Genomic DNA, 22,581 nt, shown 5'->3' on the forward strand with positions numbered 1-22,581 from the left:
ATGGCACAGGCAGAGTAACTATCCGCAACCGCCAACACCTTCGAAAGTTCACTCCTTTTCAAACCAACCAAACACATGGTACTTTGATGGCACCTACTGCAGTTCAACATCCAGAAGTGATCTTGAGGTCTCCATCTACACCCAAGACGACACAGCCACAAGTACCCAAGATTCCAGTGTCTTTATCACCAACAAGAATCTTAGGTCAACCAGCTGCATTGAATGAGACACCAATTATAGTCCCCACTCAAAAACAGGGTACACAGACTCAGACAATTCAACAGCCTTCACAAATAGATTTGGACCAGTCATTCCACCAGACCCCTGAACCAGATGTACCTTCAATGTCTAGAGTACCACGTGCTCTATCCCGTCTTCAGCCACATAATAAAGCTGGAGAAAAGGAATTATTGACACCACGAAGACCGAGCCGCCGCAACACAACAGAACATAACATTGATGAATCAGGAACTGATTAATGAGATATGCAAAGACATTTATAAGTGAATCTAGAGACTTTGCGTTTAAAATTGTGAAAGGACACCATACATTTAAAGTTGTGAAAGGACACTATATATGTTTAAAATTGTGAAAGGACACCATACGTTTAATCTTGTTCGCTTCCGGATGACTTTAACAGAACATTCCTGAAGATCTATTTTCTAATAGACTTGACTTGGTTTAAGTTTTTTTTTTTTTTGTTGTATACAAAAAACTTGTCCCCCGGGGAGGAGATAACTAATCATTTACTAATACTGTGTATTCATTTCAGGTATCAGTCATCCTTATTATTAAAGCTATAAACCTAGGAAGATGTTGACTCTCATTTACTTATAACTCTCTATCTGATTAGTATTAAACATAAATCACTGAAATATTACAATAAATCATTTATTTACTGAATAAAAGTGACAAAATCTTGCCTTGCTAAAAAAACACTTGTATTAGCAGATAGAAAAACACTGATATATAAAATGAATGAACCAATATCAATATCATTTATAAATAAATATATCTTTTAATAAATATAAACAAATATAAAGAAAATATGACAGCTAATATAGCAAATATCCTGGCATGTAATAACAAATAACTGCAGAAAACAGATGATTTCTGCCTGATTAATATATATGCTGTAATAACTGGACTTGATTTAGAAAACTACTACTTTATTGTTTTATTAGCAACTTATTGCTAATATTTGATGCAATATAAATATAAATTGCATATATACACAATAAATAATTTCCATTAAATATGAAAAGAAATAGAATTTGCCTATGAAGATGCTTCAGATTACGTTTTGTAATAGCTTTAATCTGATACTGTGAACTGTAAGACCATATGTATGATTTTTGCTATTAAGAAGGACTGATTTGAGCAGTTCATTCATTGAGTTACCAGTATTTATTGTGATATTCCTTCCTATATTTCTATTCCATTTGAAATTCTAATTAAACACACTTATAGCTGACTATGCAGTATGGGCTTTGCTCATTGCTGGAGGCTGTATAGTGACATATAGCTGTTAATTGGTCTCTTGTTGAAAGTTGCTCTTTGGCAATCATACCACATCTTCTTTCTTATATCACAAAAAGAAAATCTTTAAAAAAAAATTCTTTTCTCTGTATTTTGAGAATAAAATATTCACGAAACTGCTATTTTTTTTTTATATTTCCCCTTACCATTAACTAACTGTACTTAAAAATCTGCAGTATAGTCAGTAACTAAAGATGGTCAGCGGCTAAAGGGTCTTAAAAATGATTTATATTCTACAAGAATATAAACTTTATATCAAAACTGACACTTCTTATCCCAAGCTTCAAGATTTGACGCAAAGCCCATTTAGCAAAAGCCGTTACAACATAATTCTGTTAGAGTGAGGTATTATGGGTATCAAACACGATCTTGAGATATCAATAAAGTAATTCTAACAATTCTCTAGAGAAACACTTGTTAGCATCCTTGTCAATGATGTTATAGAAATCTCTGTAGGGAAAAGTTCAGTATCCAGATTTCAGGACTTTCATAGGAATAATAGAAGCATTAAGTAAATGCAAAGGGTTCAACCTACCATAGCTTACATCAACTTTAAGAGACTTATGTTACAACAATGTACGATTTTGTAAAAAAAAAAAAAAGATTTTGTATTGATTATCGAACTCTTAACAGACAGTTCCATCATATATATCTGTTTTTGAGATATATAAAAGAGGCTGTTTAAAATGTTGAATTTCTGGTATACATAAACTGAACTCTATTAATCTGATAATCCTCTTTCCCATCACTCTTTAAGAAGAGAGACAATACCCTTGAGTGCTAATTTTATGACAAATTTTGTAATGGAAAATGTCACTCGACATATTTATGCTGATTCTTCATTAAGTCATCACACAGAACGAGGAAGTAAATTACACTTTATTCTCAATATCTTCTGCCAGCGTCTTATATAGCAAAGTTATATAAACCAACACCTATTAACGATGAAAGGTAACTTCCCCTTTGTTCAAGAGATGCTCTAACTATGAAAGATTAGGACATACAGGAAACAAATGATTTATAGAACATCTACATCCGGTTTTACCGTCGCAAATTACATAGAATAAAACATGATGATTAGGACAATGCTAGCTCATGTCAGAATTCATTTGGACATGCATCTAATGATTTGGCTCAGGGAACTAATGCATTAATTTTGATGAATAATGAACTGGTCATTTAAACATACCTTCACATTAAGTGATATATTTGAATTTCTCAATATTTCTTTTTAAAGAATTAATTTCAATCAGAAATGAAATAAGATGGTGGAAGGGTCAATGGCTCCTGACTCAAGTTAGTGACTTCTGTGTGTACAGAAGAACCTTTGGTTAAACATCTGATATCTAATTAAAGCTTAGGAAATTTCATGTTTAAATTATTGAAATCTTTAAGGCTTAATTGATCGATTGCTTTATTGTATCTGGCTTTAAATGTCCAGTTGCAAGTATTTAATGCATACTTAGAACAAAAACAAATTAGCAATAAACACATTGAACCAAGAGAGGTTTTGACAAATCTTAAGGAAAAGTGTTTTATTGTGGTAACAATTTGAATCTAAAATAAATAATGTATAATTAGCAAACAAGAAAAAAGGATGATCATCAAAATATTTTGACTTTTTGTGTCAGACCAAATTCTGTATGTGCCTGTGGCAAGTCAGAAGCTGGTAATTCAGTGGTAAAGTTGCTTTACATCATATCTGCTTTTAATTTATTATTTATTTCATAAGTCTGAGGCAGTTATTTTTCTTATGCATAATGTTTTACATTTGTCATTTTGGAGGCTTTATATAGCTTGCTGTTTGGTATTGGTTTTACTCATTGTTGAAGGCTGTATAATGGTGACCTATAGTTTCTTACTTCTGTGTCCTCAAGTCTTTGGTGGAGAGTTGTTTCATTAGCAACGAATCATACTAAATATTCTTATTTTTTTATACTTACAATAAAACAGAAATGGAAATTAACTTTTCAAACAGTAAATTCATAGCAGCATCTGCTAGTGACATAGTCTCAACTCAGTTCATTTCTTTTGGTACTGATTTCATGTCTATTATCTATTAAATCAAGCTTTATAATGACCCTACGTAAGACAAATAATCAAAAAAATATATCTATATCTTTTCCTGAAGTTGTTAGAATACCATAGTGAGGTAAATTATTATATTTTAGGGGCATTTTTTCCCCATAAACCCATAATTTTTTCTTGTCTCTGAAAATTGCTGATAGTGACCTTTATATGAGTAAAATAATCAGACTCTTATAAATGTTTTATGTGACTTTAATCTGGTTTATTGATTTTCTCTAGGGAAAACCAGTTTTATGTATCAGAGAATTTCAAAAACATTTTCAGAGGATGTAAATTTTAATCCAAATTCAATCAATCATGCTGAAAGAATATTTCAACGATAATGATTTTGAAAATCCCCGTCTGACAAGTATATGTATCATTAAAGCAAAAACACAATTTACCATACACGATAAAAGTTCAAAGAAAGTTCTTTGTGACATGTTTCCATGTCCTTTCATCTTTTTTGAATTTGAAAATATATTTTATTGAGTTATATAATTTAGAAAATTTTCAGCACAATATTCTGAAATATACATGTGCGTAATTAATTCAGACATTTGCTTGATTACAAAATGAATAATTTTCCGTTTTACTGTCGTCTGCATTAGCTATTAATCTTGACTAATGAAATGGTCAGTGCTGTGTAAATGGCTGTCCATTTGAACTAAACAACAAACCTAACACTCTGTGAAGAATAATTTCCTTCTATTTCATTCATTCAAAATAAGTCTGTACGATCGAATGAATCAAACAAAAACATACATGGTAAACCAACCACTAGTTAATTGTCTTTTGTTAGAAACCTGACCGAGAAATCTTATAGTGCAAAAGAAGCTTTATGAAAAAATTAAACACAACTGTACTGTAAATTGCATGTATTTGCTTTTGAAAATTGTTATTTTTGCTAACACCAATTAATTTCTGTATTTACAGTGTGACATCACATGCATGACTTGTCAAAGACCATGAATATGGAAATAGCTAAATTGTTCTTATTCGAACATGGAAACTACCAAGCAAATAATTATTACGTTGACAAAACTAAATTAAACTTTTCTAATCTTTAGGTTGATAAAAATGAGAACCTGAAGAGTTGAAAAGTCAAATTTATCTATGTTTTTCTTTTTTTTTTAATTTCAAAAGTTATCTCCCCTTATAGAAATTTAGAAAGTCTTGTTTAAAAGATCACACCCTTATTATTTACAACTATTTAGGCATGAAAGATTGTTTTTCAATCATGAAAATGAAATTTAGTTTTTCTATAAAGAATTTTGATAACATTAATTTGGTTCATCTTTTTTGTCTTTATTGTACACATTTCTGTTTGTCTATCTGTCTTTCAACTAAAATTTTGACTTATGATTTTAATTCTCTTAAATCTTCCTTTTTTCACAATTAATTGTGATTGGTATTAGCATTGATTTTAGATTAAAATGATAAGGTTTTTTTTAAATATAAGGGCTATCAAAAAGGATAGTTCGGGTAAACATCATTAACAGCAAGCCAACATTAAAAGACAACCAAAAATAAACACTCTTTAAAAAAGTCTTAAGAGATTAAATTTTTTTTAAACTTTTGCAATCATTCTACACTGTCAAATTCCCTTATGGAAGCCAAAGTAATTTCTATGCCTGCACATACAGTTATCAAATTAATCAAAACCACTGGTGCAAAATTAATGAAAAATTTACTGTTAGTCCAAAGAAAACTGTCAATCTTTTAATCAACAGTTGCTTTAAAAATTTGTCTTTATCATTGCAGCTTAAACAGGATATATCTAGCTGACTTAGTATACACAAATGATACATATATAACGATATACGTAATTTGTCGTTAGCATTGATCCAAAATATTGAATTTCAAAATTATCTTTAACCATAAATTATGTAGCTGTGTTATATGTTCAAAGATAAAACCAGAAAAGTACCAAATGGCTTATTGTCATGAGTTACTGGATCTACAAATGAAATTGAATCGTGTTTTCACGCAATATTCACATTTTCTGCTAAATTAATATCTAAAATATAAAATATATAAATGTCCTAGTAATGCTATAATCCTCCTTCAAAAGAATCAACAAAAAAAAAAAAAACATTGATGATATTTTTTAAAACTTATAAATATATGATTGAAAAACTTATATACCGGTAGTGTAATTAAATATTGACAAATCACAGTGCAAACTTTATATAAACTCAATTAAAGCTAAAACATTCTTTTTTTTCCTGAGACAGAGGGAAAAAAATTTGCCTTTTCATAAATAAACAGTGATCATTATTGGTTGAAACCCTTCATATGAGTAGGTGTTGTAAAATTTGTAACTGGAGTCCATTTCTCACATTTTGAGTGACATCAAGATGAACAACAGCAATTAGTGTTGTTCCCTTATTCTGTTATTTTCCATGTACTCATATCTAGTTTTACTATCCTGTTATAATTCCAATTCCATAAATAAATATCTTTACATAAATTAAAGATTAGAAGATTAATTTGTCATATTTTTATCACAATACGTAAGACAACACACCAGCAACAGGCCTAAGATCACAATTAAAATTCCCTTTGTTCGTGGTCTAGGAATATAGTTCCTAATTATTATATGGGGTATTTCTTCCTAGGTAATATGTCTACTGTTATTTTTGAAATGTTTACTATTTAAGTGGTCCTCACAGTTGCATATATATTGAAATAAGTAAAACATGTGGAAAAAATATTTTGTTGAAAGTTAAAGTAGTGATTTGGCCAAAATGAAAGTAGGGTAGAAATTAGACTTCGTCATTTATTCAAGATTCAAATCCTACCATTGACATGTCAATATGGCTCTCAAAAGAAAAAGCACTTATGGATTGTCCTGGGACAAGCATATTTTATTGGAATAATAATGGTCTATAAGCAGTTAAATTTATTTCATGTTTGTGGCGGTGCAATTTTTTTAATTCACTTTGACTTTAATCAAAAAATGCATTGTAGCCAAGGGGGGAATAATTGTGTTCTGAGGCCTAGGAGATGAGTTTGGACAACACACAATTATTGTAAATAAAGGGTCTAACAGGTATAACATGATCTTTGTCTGATTACTTTTTAAGAAAGATAAAAGAAATTACACAAATGTATCAAAATAAGACATTTTACCATATTTGGGCATATGAGGCAGATTTTGGCATTTTTTATAGTTTACATGATTTCTAATGAAAATTAAAGGAATAAAATTGCAAGAATGCACCACATTATTTCATTAAATCAATTAGGGTACTTTATAAATGCAAATTCAATAAGGTTTAACAAAAGTGAGTTGATTCTGGGACATAACATAACATACAGAGACATTTAAAAACATGAAAAGTAAAATGTCTCAAAAACTTAAAATTGTCAAGTCTAAATTACTTTTAGTTGTTTAGAAGTAAATAACCAATGAGTGGGATAGAATAAAGGGAATAAATCAATTTTCCAGTGTTTATTCATCCACAATTGGGCTTTTTATGTCTGTTCCTTTATTATACTGACCAATTCTGATTTAATAACCATAGATATATACATTTGAAAAGTAATGCCACATAAGTGGCAGTTTGCTTTAGAAGTTGTCTCATTCCAACTGAAGACAGCTTATGTTTACTGGATCAAGGCTTATTTTGGTAAAAAAGTACCCCAAAAAATATTTTCTGAATCAAATATTGACTGAATTCTTAAAACTTTGCAAATAGCATGTTCCGCAGACAGATATACTCATATAAAAACCTTCCAAACTTTTTTAATATTTGTCAGAATGTCATAAAATTTGGCATTTATTCTACTAAGATATCATGCTAAGTAACTGTGAAGTTTCATAAGAATACTTTAATTTTTTTAGGTCTAATAGGCCTAAGATCACAATTAATTCCCTTTGTTCGTGGTCTAGGAATATAGTTCCTAATTATTATATGGGGTATTTCTTCCTAGGTAATATGTCTACTGTTATTTTTGAAATGTTAACTATTTAAGTGGTCCTCACAGTTGCATATATATTGAAATAAGTAAAACATGTGGAAAAAATATTTTGTTGAAAGTGAAAGTAGTGATTTGGCCAAAATGAAAGTAGGGTAGAAATTAGACTTCGTCATTTATTCAAGACTCAAATCCTACCATTGACATGTCAATATGGCTCTCAAAAGAAAAAGCACTTATGGATTGTCCTGGGACAAGCATATTTTATTGGAATAATAATGGTCTATAAGCAGTTAAATTTATTTCATGTTTGTGGTGGTGAAATTTTTTTAATTCACTTTGACTTTAATCAAAAAATGCATTGTAGCCAAGGGGAGAATAATTGTGTTCTGAGGCCAACAATATACTTCTTAATGACTACATATTATATTTACACTGTATTAAAGTACATTACATTTAGAGTCTTTCTCTGAAGCCCTATAATTTATATCTATAAGACAAATGCAGAACTGAAGCAAAATTATTTACATCAGTTTTTTAAGGTTTCATCTTTCTTCCGCCTGCAAATAAATGGATGTATTGACACCTTATAAATAGATAAACTTCTACACATGTGACACACAATAGATTTCAAACACTGTGACAGTAATACTACGTGACACACAATAGATTTAAAGCACTGTGACAGTGAAAACACGTGACACACAATAGATTTATAGTACTGTGACAGTGATTACAGTGAAAGCAAGTGCTGTATGAACACAGAAACATGCATCAACCAGAATTCAATAGAAAATACATATTCCATACTTGTTAACCCTCTTTTTCTTTTACAATTTCCCAAAATGTTATCTCTTCTAAACTTTAAGGGAGGAACCATATAACTTCAAAGGGGGTTATGTTTTTTTCTGAGTAAAAAAATCCCCCCTCCCCAAAGTTCAAAAAGTTTATATATAGTTTTTGACACTATCAATATAAGGGATGAGAAAAATCTGGATTCAGAACATTTTTTTTTTTTCAACATCTGCTTGACCAGAATATTAGTTTTAGGAAAGTTAAAATGGTCGTTCCCTAATAAATTATCTTCCTTTCTCCCACCCCATCTAGTGTTTTAGAAAAGTTAAAATGGTTGTTCCCTAATAAATTATCTCCCTTTCTCCCACCCCATCTAGTGTTTTAGAAAAGTTAAAATGGTCGTTCCCTAATAAATTATCTCCCTTTCTCCCACCCCATCTAGTGTTTTAGGAAAGTTAAAATGGTTGTTCCCTAATAAATTATTTCCCTTTCTCCCACCCCATCTAGAACCTACTTCTGAAGGTTAACAGGTATGTTGTATTCATCAATACAAATCTATATTAGTAGACGAGCTGAGTTGACAGCAGAAAATAGCTTGTAACTGTCGATGCTTTCTTCATTAATTTTACTTTAATAAATTTCTATACCTATTACGTAAATGATGTCCTCAGTGAATTAGCTGTTGTCACACGACAGGACTGCGATCAATGCACTATTGACTGATCTGATCGAACATTTTTTTTTCTCTCTTTAGAAGTTGATTGCAAGTTTTGTGCATCATAATTGTTATGGAAACCATCCCTGTTGACATGACAACCAAGATGAGGGAAAGAAATAAATCAAGGTTATTTATCGTAAATCTATGTTTGTTCAGAACCAAAAAAAGATTAGAACAATCCAAAAAATCACTCCATGCAAGTGTACAAAAACACATTCAAAGGGGAAATGAATTCATTTTATGAAGGATATTTATTTTAGAAATAAAATCAAATACTGGGAAGTTTTCATCTACATAAATAATGAGCTAAAATCACATCTAGGGAAAATTTATTTTAAATCTCAAGGGAAATAACTCACTCAAAAATAATAATAAAATAATCAATAACAAGGGGAGCTAACTACAATTAATTCTAAAATACTGTGAAAACTTTAGTGTTAACTGAGCCTACTATAAAAGCTATATGTTTTATAGTAGTCTCAGGTGAAAATGAATTCATTTTAAGTGATAATGGATAAACAAACAGATCTACTCGTGAGAACATGCATTTAGAGAGTAACAGTGGTCCATGCCAACAGAATAGTTTCCAAGTGTCATGCCGTGAAAAAACAAAAACAGCAGAAAACTAAGAATATAAACTGTTAAAACTTGTTCTTACGTACTTGTTTATGATATAGTCTGCCACACTATTATTCAAAATGGCATGAAAAAATAAAGAAAGAACAACGCATCAGTTACAAACCTATTTTAGTTAAGTTATATGTGTCATATTTAAGACAAATTGAAAAATCCTGCAATAGAGTGTCTTTGTTAGAAAGAACAACATTATCATTATTAAATATTGATGTATAAAAGGAGACCTCATTTAATGTAATGTTTTGATATGAAGCATCAAAGAACCTGTCATCAAATGTAATGTTCTGATATGGTGTATCAAAGGAGTTTTTATTAAATGTAATGGTTTTACATGATGCATCAAAGGAGCTGTTATTTAATGTAATGTTTTGACATGATGCATCAAAGGAGCTGTTATTAAATGTATTGTTTTGAAATGTGTATCAAAGGAGCTGTTATTAAATGTAATGTTTTGACATGATGCATCAAAGGAGCTGTTATCAAATGTAATGTTTTGACATGATGTATCAAAGGAGCTGTTATTAAATGTAATGTTTTGACATGATGCATCAAAGGAGCTGTTATTAAATGTAATGTTTTTATATGGTGTATCAAAGGAGCTGTTATCTAATGCAATAATTTAACATGATGCATCAAAGGATCTGTCATCACATGTTAATCTTACATGATGCAGAAAGGAGCTGCCATTAAATGTAATGTATTGACATAGTGTATCAAAGAATATGTCATTAATTGTAATGTTTTGACATAATGCATTTAGGACTCTGTCTTCAAATTTAATGTTTTGACACTTGAGGCAAAGAATCTGTCATTAAATGTAATGTTTTGAAATGATGCATACAGGAACCTACCAAGTTTAATGTGTTGAACAAAGCATAGAATATTACATGCTTCAACCTTATGATATCCTGATGGAAAACTCTCTAATGATTGAACTATTGCAAAGAGTAAACTATATATGCTGGATTTTTCAATTTGTGGCTATTTAAAACAAGCTGTTACAATGTTTGGACCAAGAGTTGCATAACACAAGTCCTGTACTTAAATGACACAAGTCTACTGATCGACGTGTCAATTTTAGATTGCTGTTAAAGTGTTAATATTAATATCAAATCATGCATTTTGAAAGTCTGTCAATAAAGTTATTAGCTTGTAACAAATGCATTTAATAAAAGAAAAACAATCAGTTAACAGGGAATATGTTTTCTAGGAACAAGAATCGTAATTGGTTATTGGCGTGTTTACAACTTCTTGGTTCAATCAACGTAACATCACATCCCCTAAAGTATTCAAGTTGTTTATAACTCTGTAAAACTTTTATAATACATAAATCTAACAGAATAAATACGTTACTCTGAATGGTTATTTGTTTCACCTGTAAAACTATTAGGTCATGATACGTTTCTAGCTTCAAGGTTTGTTTCCATAGAAATGAAAGGATGCGTATTATCCTTTCAACTAAAATGACTGCTATTTTGGACATCACAATTTATTTTTATTAAATAAATTTTGTGTATTTCATTTGTTTTTCATTCTTAAGTATATTGCCTTCCTATGGTACTACAATTGATTTGATTTTTTCTCTCAAATTTTGAGTTGAATCACATTGATCTGAAAGAGTTATCTCCCTTTTAAGTACTATAATAAGAAAACTTATGAAACAGTATTTGCCTAATGTGCACTTGATCCTGTAAGAGCCTGAAATTTTCCTTGGTTAAAAAAGAATAAATTTGTAACATAAAATAATTCAGGAAAACAACAACAAAGCTGGGTGATTCATAAGTCAGTTTATAACCTTTTTAAAAATGTTTTTTTAGGGGGAATTAAGGGGAGGTGGTTTTTACAGGTGACACAAGCAACACAATCTGGTTCTAAACAGTATCTAGTAGATATATATATATATATATAAATATGTATAGTATAATCTAGCAAAATAAATCCTACAAAACACTAAATCTTTCTAATTGTCATTCATCAGGATCTGTAAGCTATGCAAAGAAATTGACATGATATTTACATTTAAACACTGAATATATACAAGAAATTAACATTAGCTAAATCAATGATCTAATTCATACACTAATCTATTACTCTCTTTGATGTAGGCTTTGAATTGTATTTTCATACAGGTATATGATTAATTCGTATTCAATCATTATACAAATACAAGAACAACTTTTTAATGCACTAAAGTTGAGTTGAACCTGATTTAATGAAAGTGTATTATTTCACACTGTCCAACTGCGCCATCAAAGCTTGCAATTTAAATGCATCCTGTACAAACGCACTATTTCAAAATGTTATTGAAAGCACCCTGATGTAAGCTGTATCATAAAGCACTTTTACAATTTTATTAATTGAATCCAGCTTTTAAAATTTTGTAACAGCAAAAGTATTATATAGTTGCTATTAACAGATGTCTAGCTCATTCAATAGCAACACAAAACCTTCCAGTTCTAAAACTTTGAAGAGTTCCTTTTTGATTGATTGATTGTAGGGGTTTTAACATTACTTTTAAGCGCCACTCTTGGGCTACAACAAATGGAAACTTTGAACTACATTGACTGGCTATACTGCCCTTGCACCATTTGTACTCTTGTACTCTTGGGCTACTTCTTGGTAGCCAATTTTTATTGGCGGAGGAAGCATGACTTGCCCGTAGAAATTTCCATTCAGAAAATCTTATATGATAGAAGATGGATCAGGACAGACAACTGGCTCTGAACAATGAATATAACCCACAAAGTCTTCTACCAGGTGAGCGAAATGATAACATGCATTTTATGGGCCTCCGGGTGCTGGATTTTCTCTCTATATAGAAGACCCATTGTCTGCTTTCAGTTGTTTTCCATTCTTTGGTCAGGTTGTTGTCTCTTTGACACATTCCCTATTTCCATTCTCAATTCTATGAATATATGCTCAATTCTGGTAGAAGCATGCATGCACTTTAATTCTGATATTGTTCATTTATCTATTCACGATACTCTTCACCAATTACATTTATTACCCAAACTCAATAACGACCAATCTAAATGCAAACAAGAAACAACTTTTGAATAGTTTACATGCAAATTCCGTCAAATGGAATCAAATTCCGTAGGAGGACTATTGTACTGATCTCAATGACATATCACAGGAAATGCACTTATAAGGTTAATTAACAATCAGGATGTTTGGTAGACTCCTGCGGTACAGTGTCATACCGATTCCATTGTTGTAACATGATTCCTGTGAAAAATCTCTATTGTCACCTAAAGTTAAAACCTTACCACTAGTTAACATGAAGTCAGCAATAATAATGGTTAAAAAACTTTAAAGCACTAGTTAACATGAAGTCAGCAATAATAATGGTTAAAAAACTTTATACCACCAGTTAACCTTTTTAAGTCTTGTAGTGTAAAGTATAGCGTAAAAAAAGTCTTGTGAAATTATTTCTCATTTAGCTCTGAGTAATTGTATGGCATTTTATGTCTCATCTGGGTATAATTCTTCCAAACAAGTTATCAAAAAGAAATTGTATCCTTGACGCATATCAACAAAGGTGTTTCTTTTATGATAGAATTTACACTTCAATATTATATACATATTTCTTCTGGATAAATTCCAGTTCTCAAACTTTTAAGTTTTCCTTCATGTTTGGAAAAAATAAATAAATCTCAAATAATTTAATGATGGATGGGGATGGATGGATGCCATAGTTTCACTTCAACAATATTCATCTTTCATCAGATCATTTGTTTTCGGATTAATGCTCATTGATTTTGCCAAAAGATTTTTCAAAATTGTTTTAAAAAAATCAAAAATTAAGACATTATAATAATTAAAAATTGTCTTTTTATTCCTCTTTTCCCATCAGTCTAATTTTTTTTAGAATTGTACTAAATGTACACTCTTTTGTAATAATTTAATTTGCTACTGAATTTCTGATCTGAAGACATTTTTTTCACCTTAGAAAACCATTAAACAAAAAATAATTTATTTTCAACTCTAAGTCTCTTTCTGACATCTTATTACACTCTTTTAAATTCAATTTCTTATTTTCTGTCTGTATAAAATCCAATTTAAATCTTATCCAACAATTTCAAATCAAGACTATTTTCCAATTTCTGAATGACAATGAGAGATTTCAATTAAGCATGTTCCAACGGAATTCCATAGGAATTCTATTGAGTCCATGCTATTATTGTCACTGTCTTCTGAATGACTTATGCAAGGAATTAGTGTAAAACCATGTTTTGGTAATTTATATACAATGTAGGAGTGGAAGCTAGAGGCTTCTTTCCATTTAATCGGGACAACTTGAAAATCTTTCCAATTGTTGTGTTTGCCGCTTCAGCAAAAATTAGCAGAAGTCTGCCATTAAATGAGAAAAGCAAGGTAATAGCACGGTATTTATTTCAGCTGTAGATCAGACAAATTATATGTGATGCTATCATGCGGAAACTAATTGTGAAAAAATAATATGGTTCTGTTCCCATCAATTTGGAAATATCTAAAATTAACTCCCCCTTTCCCCATCAGCAGACAACAATTTCATGTTGTTTTGTCTGGAGAAAAAAAAAGATGTTTTTTTTTATATGCCAAAGTTAAGCAGGTTTATTAATTCTTTCATTATAATCTGAAAGCAACTTGGAGCAGATAACATATTAGAGCTTCATTGCAGAATAAAACATTCTTTCTAAAAAATGTCTTGAATAAAAGAAATTAACAAGACTTTCAGTTAGTGTTAAACTTGTGCTCAGCAGCATACAATTTAGAAGTTCAACAAAGTTTCTGGTGTGGCCTCTTGATTCTCCATCTTATGTTTTCAGTGTCGTCTGCTTGTCAGCCATCTTTTTTTTGTTCATTTGGCCATGGTGTTTTCTGTCAGCCATCTTTTTTTTGTTCATTTGGCCATGGTGTTTTCTGTCAGCCCTTGGTGTTTTCTTGCATCCTTTTTTGTATTACATGAAATTATTATTTGATGTTAAATCTAGTTGATATTGATGCCAAAGATTATGGTGTAATCTTATTATTTTGTAACAAAAATTTTAATTTAAAGAAGGTATGTTCATATAATGACAGTCTACTATAATATATCAATTTAAGAACTATATCCAGGGATAGTCTAGTAAAATTCGAAAAAGAGCCAGCTTAGATGCTGCTATAAGGCTCTCACATCCGCAAAGGGGAAATGGATTAATATACGTTGCAATAACTTGTTTCCCAATCCACTAGTCGAATTAAATAAATATGTTTAAACTAGTAAAGATTGTCCCGGCTGTATCCAAATTTTCCAAATATAACAAGAGGAAAGACCGTACTTCTGCACTTATGCATCATGGTATATCAAGCCATCAAAGTGACTGCGCGTCTATGGTAATGGATGCCAAGAGAAAAGCAAACAAGTTTTTGACCCATTTTTTTATCAATAAAAAACAAAAAACCTATGCATTCTGAAGAAACTGTTATCTGTAATAGTTTTAGTCATAAAGATATGTGCCTCCTTTATAATGTTCTATTTCCTTCCTAAGCTTCCTTCCCCTTTCTTCCTTTCAAAGGATCTATCTAGAAGTTGCTATTTAAGTTGATCAGAATGCGAACTGATGAGCAAATGGTTTATGGTGATTGCATGTCATAGCTAAGCTTTTAAATAGTGTTTGCTTCAAGTCGGCAGGAAGGAAATTCTTAGTGATCAATGCTTTTTATACGAGTTATGTAATGACAAAGTTTCAAGATTAATTTTTATTGCATTAGGGGAAAACTGCTGAAAAAAATATTTTTCATATAAATCTAAACATATAGCTCATGCATACTGATAGTTTATAATCTTTCAAAGCTTTTGTATGTTTTTAGGATTCTGCAAAACCAACAGATAATGGATGAATACAACAAATCAGAAAAGATACTTAATGCAATTGCACATTTTTCTGTAACATGAATATTGCATTTGAAAGTCACGATGTCTGCTGTATTTCATTACGATTTTACGAACAGCATTAATTTCCCTTGCCACGAATATTTTCTTTGGTATTTTCACTTGCTTGCATTTTAGACAGTTCAATCATGTTTTTAACTCAATTTTCATGATAAAAAAAGAAACATGACAGAAAAAAATTATGTAATATTGATAATATTGGACATTATATCTTAGATTTTTGGGTAAATGATAGTTTTTATCAGAAAATAGCAATTTTTTTTTTGGCATGATAATCTCAGTTTGACTGATCATTGGTTTTTGCCTCCATGCCAACTCCGATTGATGTCGATTAAATTAAGAACTTGTTATACTTAAAATAACTCAATTTGTTACTGAATGAAAAGTAGAAATTCAACTGTTGTATTAGCGTTCTCCATAAGAATAATGATGATATCATAATGGCATTTAATAAACTAGTTTTGTGGTTGGTTGGCATGGGATAGGCAAAAATCGCTGAATCAATTCTTAAGATTTTATCAATCTCTTTGAAATAAAGAAAAAAACTTTGAGAAATCTATCTTAAGACAATTATAATTGACTCAAATCGAGATTAAAGCATTTATACTAATTAATGAAATAATAAATGTCTATTATTAACCAAAATATCTTCAACTTTGTATTATTATAAAAGATAGAATATTTATTCCAGATTAAGCTACAGAAGATGTTTTATCAGTGCACTATACAAATTGGGCATCGTATGCTCAATTTAAGCTTTGTTGAAGACCCATTGGTTCCCTTACTCTATAGTTGGGTTGTTGTCTCTTAAAACACTTTTTCGATATCCATTCTTTAAATTTTATGAGTGAAACTTTGGGCTTATTAAAGTCACACTGTGGATTTGATCCCTTGTAAATGTCAAAATGTGTATATGCTCCTATTCAGAGCGATTCTCTTGGACACTGCATATAAAAATTAAAAGAGCTCAGAGTTAGAATATTATGTTCAGATAACAAGATTGTCCCAATAATTGTGTTCTTGGTGTCATTTGCCAGTTTTATTTGCTCTTAGAAATTCAACCGTTTATGTTATAATTGCAATTTAACCATGTCTCAGTTGGGTTTAATCAAAGAAATTTGATTTGAAAAAATACTATATCAATATTTCATAATTAAATATGACAATTTTTTTAAGTTAAAGTGTTGCTACATTATTTACATATTGAGTTTAAATTTCACAATTTAATATCTTCCTTAATTTTTTCCGCCAAAGAAAAAAAACAAATACATCAGTTTTAATTGTAACTATCCTATGAATGAAAAAAGATGTATGTGGGGTATATGTCGATTAATGTCTGCCGAATTAATCTTCTTAGCAGTGAGAAACAGATTTAACAATTTATATTAAGTCTGATTACTTTGATAGTAAACGATCTGACATTTTTGCCAAGAAAACAGACATATGTTTATTTTTGAATTATTCCAAATTACATGTCAGATGATTGCTCACATACTTAATTTCGCAAATATAAACAACAGTTGAAAATAATATAAATGGTAACTAAAAATAGCCGAAATGTATTCTAATTGAACTTTGGATATTAATGAACTCTAAATGCTCTTGAAATAATGTAGCACTAATTTGATAAACTTGCATACTTTTTACTTTTTTTTCTGAGACGGAAAATATGAAACAATTTCCTTGATGAACTATAATAATTGACCTGAATCTTGACCTCAATAGACATAAACAATCAGCAGGATCAACTAAGATCTTGGCAAGTCTTAATTATTTTGAATGTTAACATGTGAGAAATTCTAACATCAAAACATAAAGGGGACCATAGATGAAACAATTCAAACAAATTTTAAGAAAAATCTTCACAAAAAAGAAACTGTTCTGATAATTTTTTGCTTGATTAAGTGTGAAATAAGCAGTAAAATTAGGGTTTTTTTTATTTTGTGAAAGATAACTAATAATGATGGATGTGCAAGCCTTTGTAACACTTCAAAATGACTTCTAGCTGGTAATTGATCAAAGCATGCTATGCCATGAAAAATATATCTTTTTGTCAGTTTTATATGCTGATCACTTACCTAAGGTTTAATTAAAGATAAAATATTTAAAAGAACAGAAAAGTCAGTTGTTCTAATGAATGAACCCCGCATTGTTTTTTAACTTGGCTAAATTTCTGTAAATTCAGAATTTTTTGCATGTATTTTATATTGTGATTTTGTCATTTTCGACTTGCATGCGATTTACATTTTTACGATTTTGAGAAAAAACTTTTTTAATTCATATAAAATACTTCAAAATGTGAGTTTAAATTATTGCTTTTACATCTCTTTCACAATTTTCGCTTTAATAAAAACCTCACACTAATTTCTTATTTTACAGTATTATAAATTTTATGTTGAATAAGTTATGATATCATAGGCAGATTCAGGGGGAGGGGGCTGTGGGGCCTGGGCCCCCTCCTTTTGTGGGAAAAATTTGGTTTATGATATAGGGAATCACTGCATGATGCATGAAATCTTAGCTTACTCATAAACTGGAATAAAACTCAACAAAGACATCTAACTATTTATCTTCATTACCTAAAATGTACTAAGTATAAATAAAAAAGAAACATTTCTAACTTGAATTACATTTAAAAAAAAATAAAAGCTCTAGAAGCATCCTGTTTAATGCTGAGGTAAAAAGCCAATCATGTCGTTTTAAATGTTCATCTCAGACATCAATAATCCTAAAATCGGAAGTTTTAAGCTTTAAGTACGAAAATCGTGACTAATATTAATTTGCTTTCATTTCTGTGTTGCTAAGGTGATCATGTATATTTCAGGTGTAATGAAAATGTCACATTTGTTTCAATGACGAACATTATAGACTGATATTCCTTCAAGCCATTTGGATAAAAAATGTATTCCTGAAATCAATTCCATGACTGTCATATTGTGAAGTCCTCAGAGAAAACCTTATCTGATAATATTTGTTCAATAAAAGTCATTTCAACCCCTGCAAGAAAATATTTACAAAGAGACGAAACTATGAAAGCAATCTCTTACAATATTTTACTGGTAAACTGGAAAATCCAAGTTATTGTGACATGGTTACGTGACAAACCATTTGTTGACATAGTATTCCATTCACAAACTCTGAAGACTTAAAATTTTTTATGACAACATCGTTCCATGTATTTACATTTGTCTCTATTTTAAACTTGTAAACCTATTAATACATCCATTACAAAACAAAGAAGAGACGAAGATGTAATCATTAGAAATAGATATTATGGCGGGGATCTAAAAATCTGAATGTCAGGAGCACTAAGGCATAGTAATTTAATTATATAAAATATTATCAAACAAATATATCAAAAGGAAGAACTAGAATGAGGACAACACTTAGTGGCGAAGAGGTTAAATTTATCATACTTATAAAATGTCAAGTTTTGATGCCAAGGGCACCTTCAGGATTCAATAGTTTTCATGTCAGTTTTCCTATTCAAGGTCCGCTTTTTTTCTCTGGGCACTCTGGCTTCCTCAGCCATTAAAAACTGGCTGCTATGAATTAGCTTGAAAATTGCTTTAAAATACCAACAATCATTTAATCAATAATTTTCATTTTTAGTTCTATTATACTAAGGGACGACATCAAAAGATCAATGTAAGATAAAAAAAACTTAATTCAAATAGTTTGGGGGTGGGGGGCCTAAACTGCTGCAAGATTTTGTTATCCGACATTGATTTTTACATATATCCATAGTGGGTCAATCAATATTTCCCAAATTAAGTGAAGAGGGGGGTAGGGGGGTCAGTGAACAAACTATGTGAATTAAGTTTTTTGTCCTTCATTGAACTTTTGATGTCGTCCGTCCCTATAAGGACGAAGAACAAAAAGAAATAATATTTCTGATTCTAGGAAAGATCTAAGGATTTCAATGAAAATATTTAGGGAGTCAAAACAATAATTTTTATAAGTTTCATACAGATGGGGTAAACTGATAAAAAAGAAAAATATCGGGCTCAGAGGTGTACATTGTACATGAACTAGCAATTCCTCATAAATACAAGGAAATAACCGAAAATGCAAGGAACATGTGCTTTCATTGCTGTCTATCATCATGATATTAACAACAATGTTTGCAACATATCAATTAAACATGGCTATTACATTCCTAAATTAAATTTCAATTAACTGAAAATGATTGATCACATTAGGAATTTAAAGAAAACTGTTGTGATCAAGATTACTTCAAACATGTTATTTCCTAATTTTACAAATAACTTAGCAGATTTTCTTTTTTGCTTGTTTACAATCTTCTCATTGACGTGTCAGGCTGAAAGAAAGTAATCTTTTTTTCTATTTTTAGGCCTATTTTTTTTAAATCAGTAAATCCTATTACGTCTTAAGTATAAAAACCTCAATCATCAGAAGTGCAAAACAGGTAAAGATCGTGTCTATGTAATTATTGTACCAGGTCTACAATATTGTGATAGCAAAAACTATCAACAATCAGCCATCAAGTCCAATGACATAAATCAACTATAAAGACAGCCACTGAAAAAGTTCCCAACTTAGAAGGGGCATATTAACATAGGGTAAAATCAAACTAGATTTTTGAAGTTTCAACTTATTTCATTATTGTTTTCTTCTAATAGCTAGCTACCATGAGGATTAGTGTTCTAACTAGTTTTCAAGCAATTTTGTTTACATTTTTTGGTACAAAAGCTTTTTGAAAAGCTAGCTGTTTAAAAAAAAATTGCTCAAGCAAAACAGCTTTACCAAAGATTTACCTCAATACTAACTTAGCAACTTTCATTTCAACAGCAATGATCTTTTTTGTTCTTTTTGTATTTCTTTTAAATAAATGTAATAGATTAAGCCATTTGCAAAAACACTGTAAGACATGCACAGTTTCGAATATTTAACTTTTCGAATATTTAACTAACAAAAACTGGTGTTTAAGGTCACCTTAATGTCCTTTGTCTTTGAATGAGACATCATGTGTGAGGTTGCAAGGTCACAGGTGATTTGAGTGACCATGTTGTGGCAACACTGATTAAATGAATAATAATTTTGGCTATATGTGACTCGATAATAAATATGATAATAAATATCTTAAACGGGTTTGAATAATTAAGTGCCTTACTAATTGAACCCAAAAAATCGCTGACAGACACAAAATTTAGGCTTTCTATATTTATTCTTCACTTATATATATATAGCTGATGCTTTATAATGAAAATTGCAGGCTTAGGCCTACACTCTGATCTACATTAGTTCCTTATAATTATCTCCCTATATCTGATCATAATAGGTACTTCCTTGTAACTACAATAAAATACCAACAATTATGTATAGGTTGACAAATTCTGTCTTTTTTTATTAATAGATTCATTACAAATTTGATATACATTTTAACAGTGCTTATCATAAGTTTGCATAAGGAAGTTTACGGCCATCACAAAAAATTATGACCATTCATCCAATAAGCAACTACCATATCATTGGCCAACAAGGGGGATGGGTTCATGGGGTTGGACTCCCGTTTTTTTTGACGACCAATGCATTTGAATGGGGACATGTAGTTTGAACATTCCCCCACCCCCCTTTTTTAAAATGGCTGGATCCGCCCCTGCATATTTTTAATTTAAGCTTATTTTACTGCTTATCTCAATGCATATTGGTTTGGCCTTACAGAAGATTCCTAGGAAACTCTGCCATTAACAATACCATTATTTCTGTTCCAGTTAAAACAATTATTTAAGAATATTTTTGCTATGAGAATCTAATTTTTTTAAGGAACTCCTTTTTCATGACGCTTCAAGCATTAACCTTTCATTGCTTTCCTAAAAAAAAGTTCTAAATGTACCTATGGCTTGTGAAGCACTTTGAACTAATGAAAAATAACACAGGAAAAAATAACTCCTTAAATTCCTTTAAAAGTACTTTTTCTGTAAGACATGCATCTTCCATATTTTACAAAGCTCTCAGAACTATTTCAAGGTCGAGTGATATTGAATCGTCACTTAATGGATAGTAACGTACTTCTTCAATTCTGTGAATGGTTACAGGAAATTACAGGACTTTGAAATGATACGTATTGTGAAATTAAATGTCCAATTAAAAGTTAAATTACAGGGATGATGTTGTCCACTTAACTTAGTTTTTTAAAGTGCATTCTAAATTTATTGCAACTTCAATTCCATTAATTGTAAAAAAAAAAAGTAAATGCCATTCATGATGTTGCAAGATTCTATGGTATTTTAATCATTTTAAAGTAAGTATATAAACTTTGTTTTGCATAAAATATTTCATGCATAATTTGAGAATGAAGATGCCATTTTAAATATGACAAATCATTTATCCTTGGAAGGATGAGGCAACTTGGTTATTGTATTGGAACTAAGGGAACCTATTACTAAAAATATGTTTAAATGGGAAATTTTTCTTCAGAAAAAGATCCAAAGATTTAGTAAACAAAACACAGTGACATATCTAGGTGAAAGGGTAGAGGAGATAAGCCCCTTTTCATAAAATGTTCAAAGCTTATTTCAGTACCCTCTGATCATTGGTATATTACTTTTTTTTCACAATTTCAAAAATCCAGGTTACTCCCTTGAAATATGTTGTCCAACACCATTTCTAACATTTATCATTGATACCGTTTCAAAAGAATTCAATATAAACCAATAAACCGTCACCATATTTCACTTAGGTAAGCTATTCAATATACACAAAATGTATAACTTCTTTACTGCATTAACTGCCAAGAGTCAATGACCAAAAGAAAGGTTTCTTACACCAAACATCTTAAAGTTTTGTTTCAAAGTAATCTACCAGACGAAATAATTCAGGAACTTGACAATAATATCAGACTCTGTAGAGAATATACTCATAATGTATTTACAATCTGTTCACATCTAACAATAAACTCTACCAATCATGGCTGTATTATAAGTGTCTGCTAGCTTTTGCACCATGGTAAATTACTGCCACA

At 30.3% G+C, this 22,581-nt stretch overlaps 1 protein-coding gene across 1 annotated transcript in view; it reads right to left on the reverse strand.

Annotated features, from left to right (window-relative positions):
• The window catches only part of LOC134725166 (voltage-dependent T-type calcium channel subunit alpha-1H-like), a 102,338-nt gene that overhangs the window by 78,418 nt on the left and 1,339 nt on the right, over nt 1-22,581 (reverse strand). Inside the window, exon 2 of the mRNA XM_063588770.1 lies at nt 9,706-9,729. Coding sequence (XP_063444840.1) covers nt 9,706-9,729 — 24 coding nt within the window. The remainder of the gene's footprint in view (nt 1-9,705; nt 9,730-22,581) is intronic.

Source organism: Mytilus trossulus, chromosome 7, assembly GCF_036588685.1.
Source record: "Mytilus trossulus isolate FHL-02 chromosome 7, PNRI_Mtr1.1.1.hap1, whole genome shotgun sequence".
In the NCBI taxonomy this organism is placed as follows: Eukaryota; Metazoa; Mollusca; class Bivalvia; order Mytilida; family Mytilidae; genus Mytilus; species Mytilus trossulus.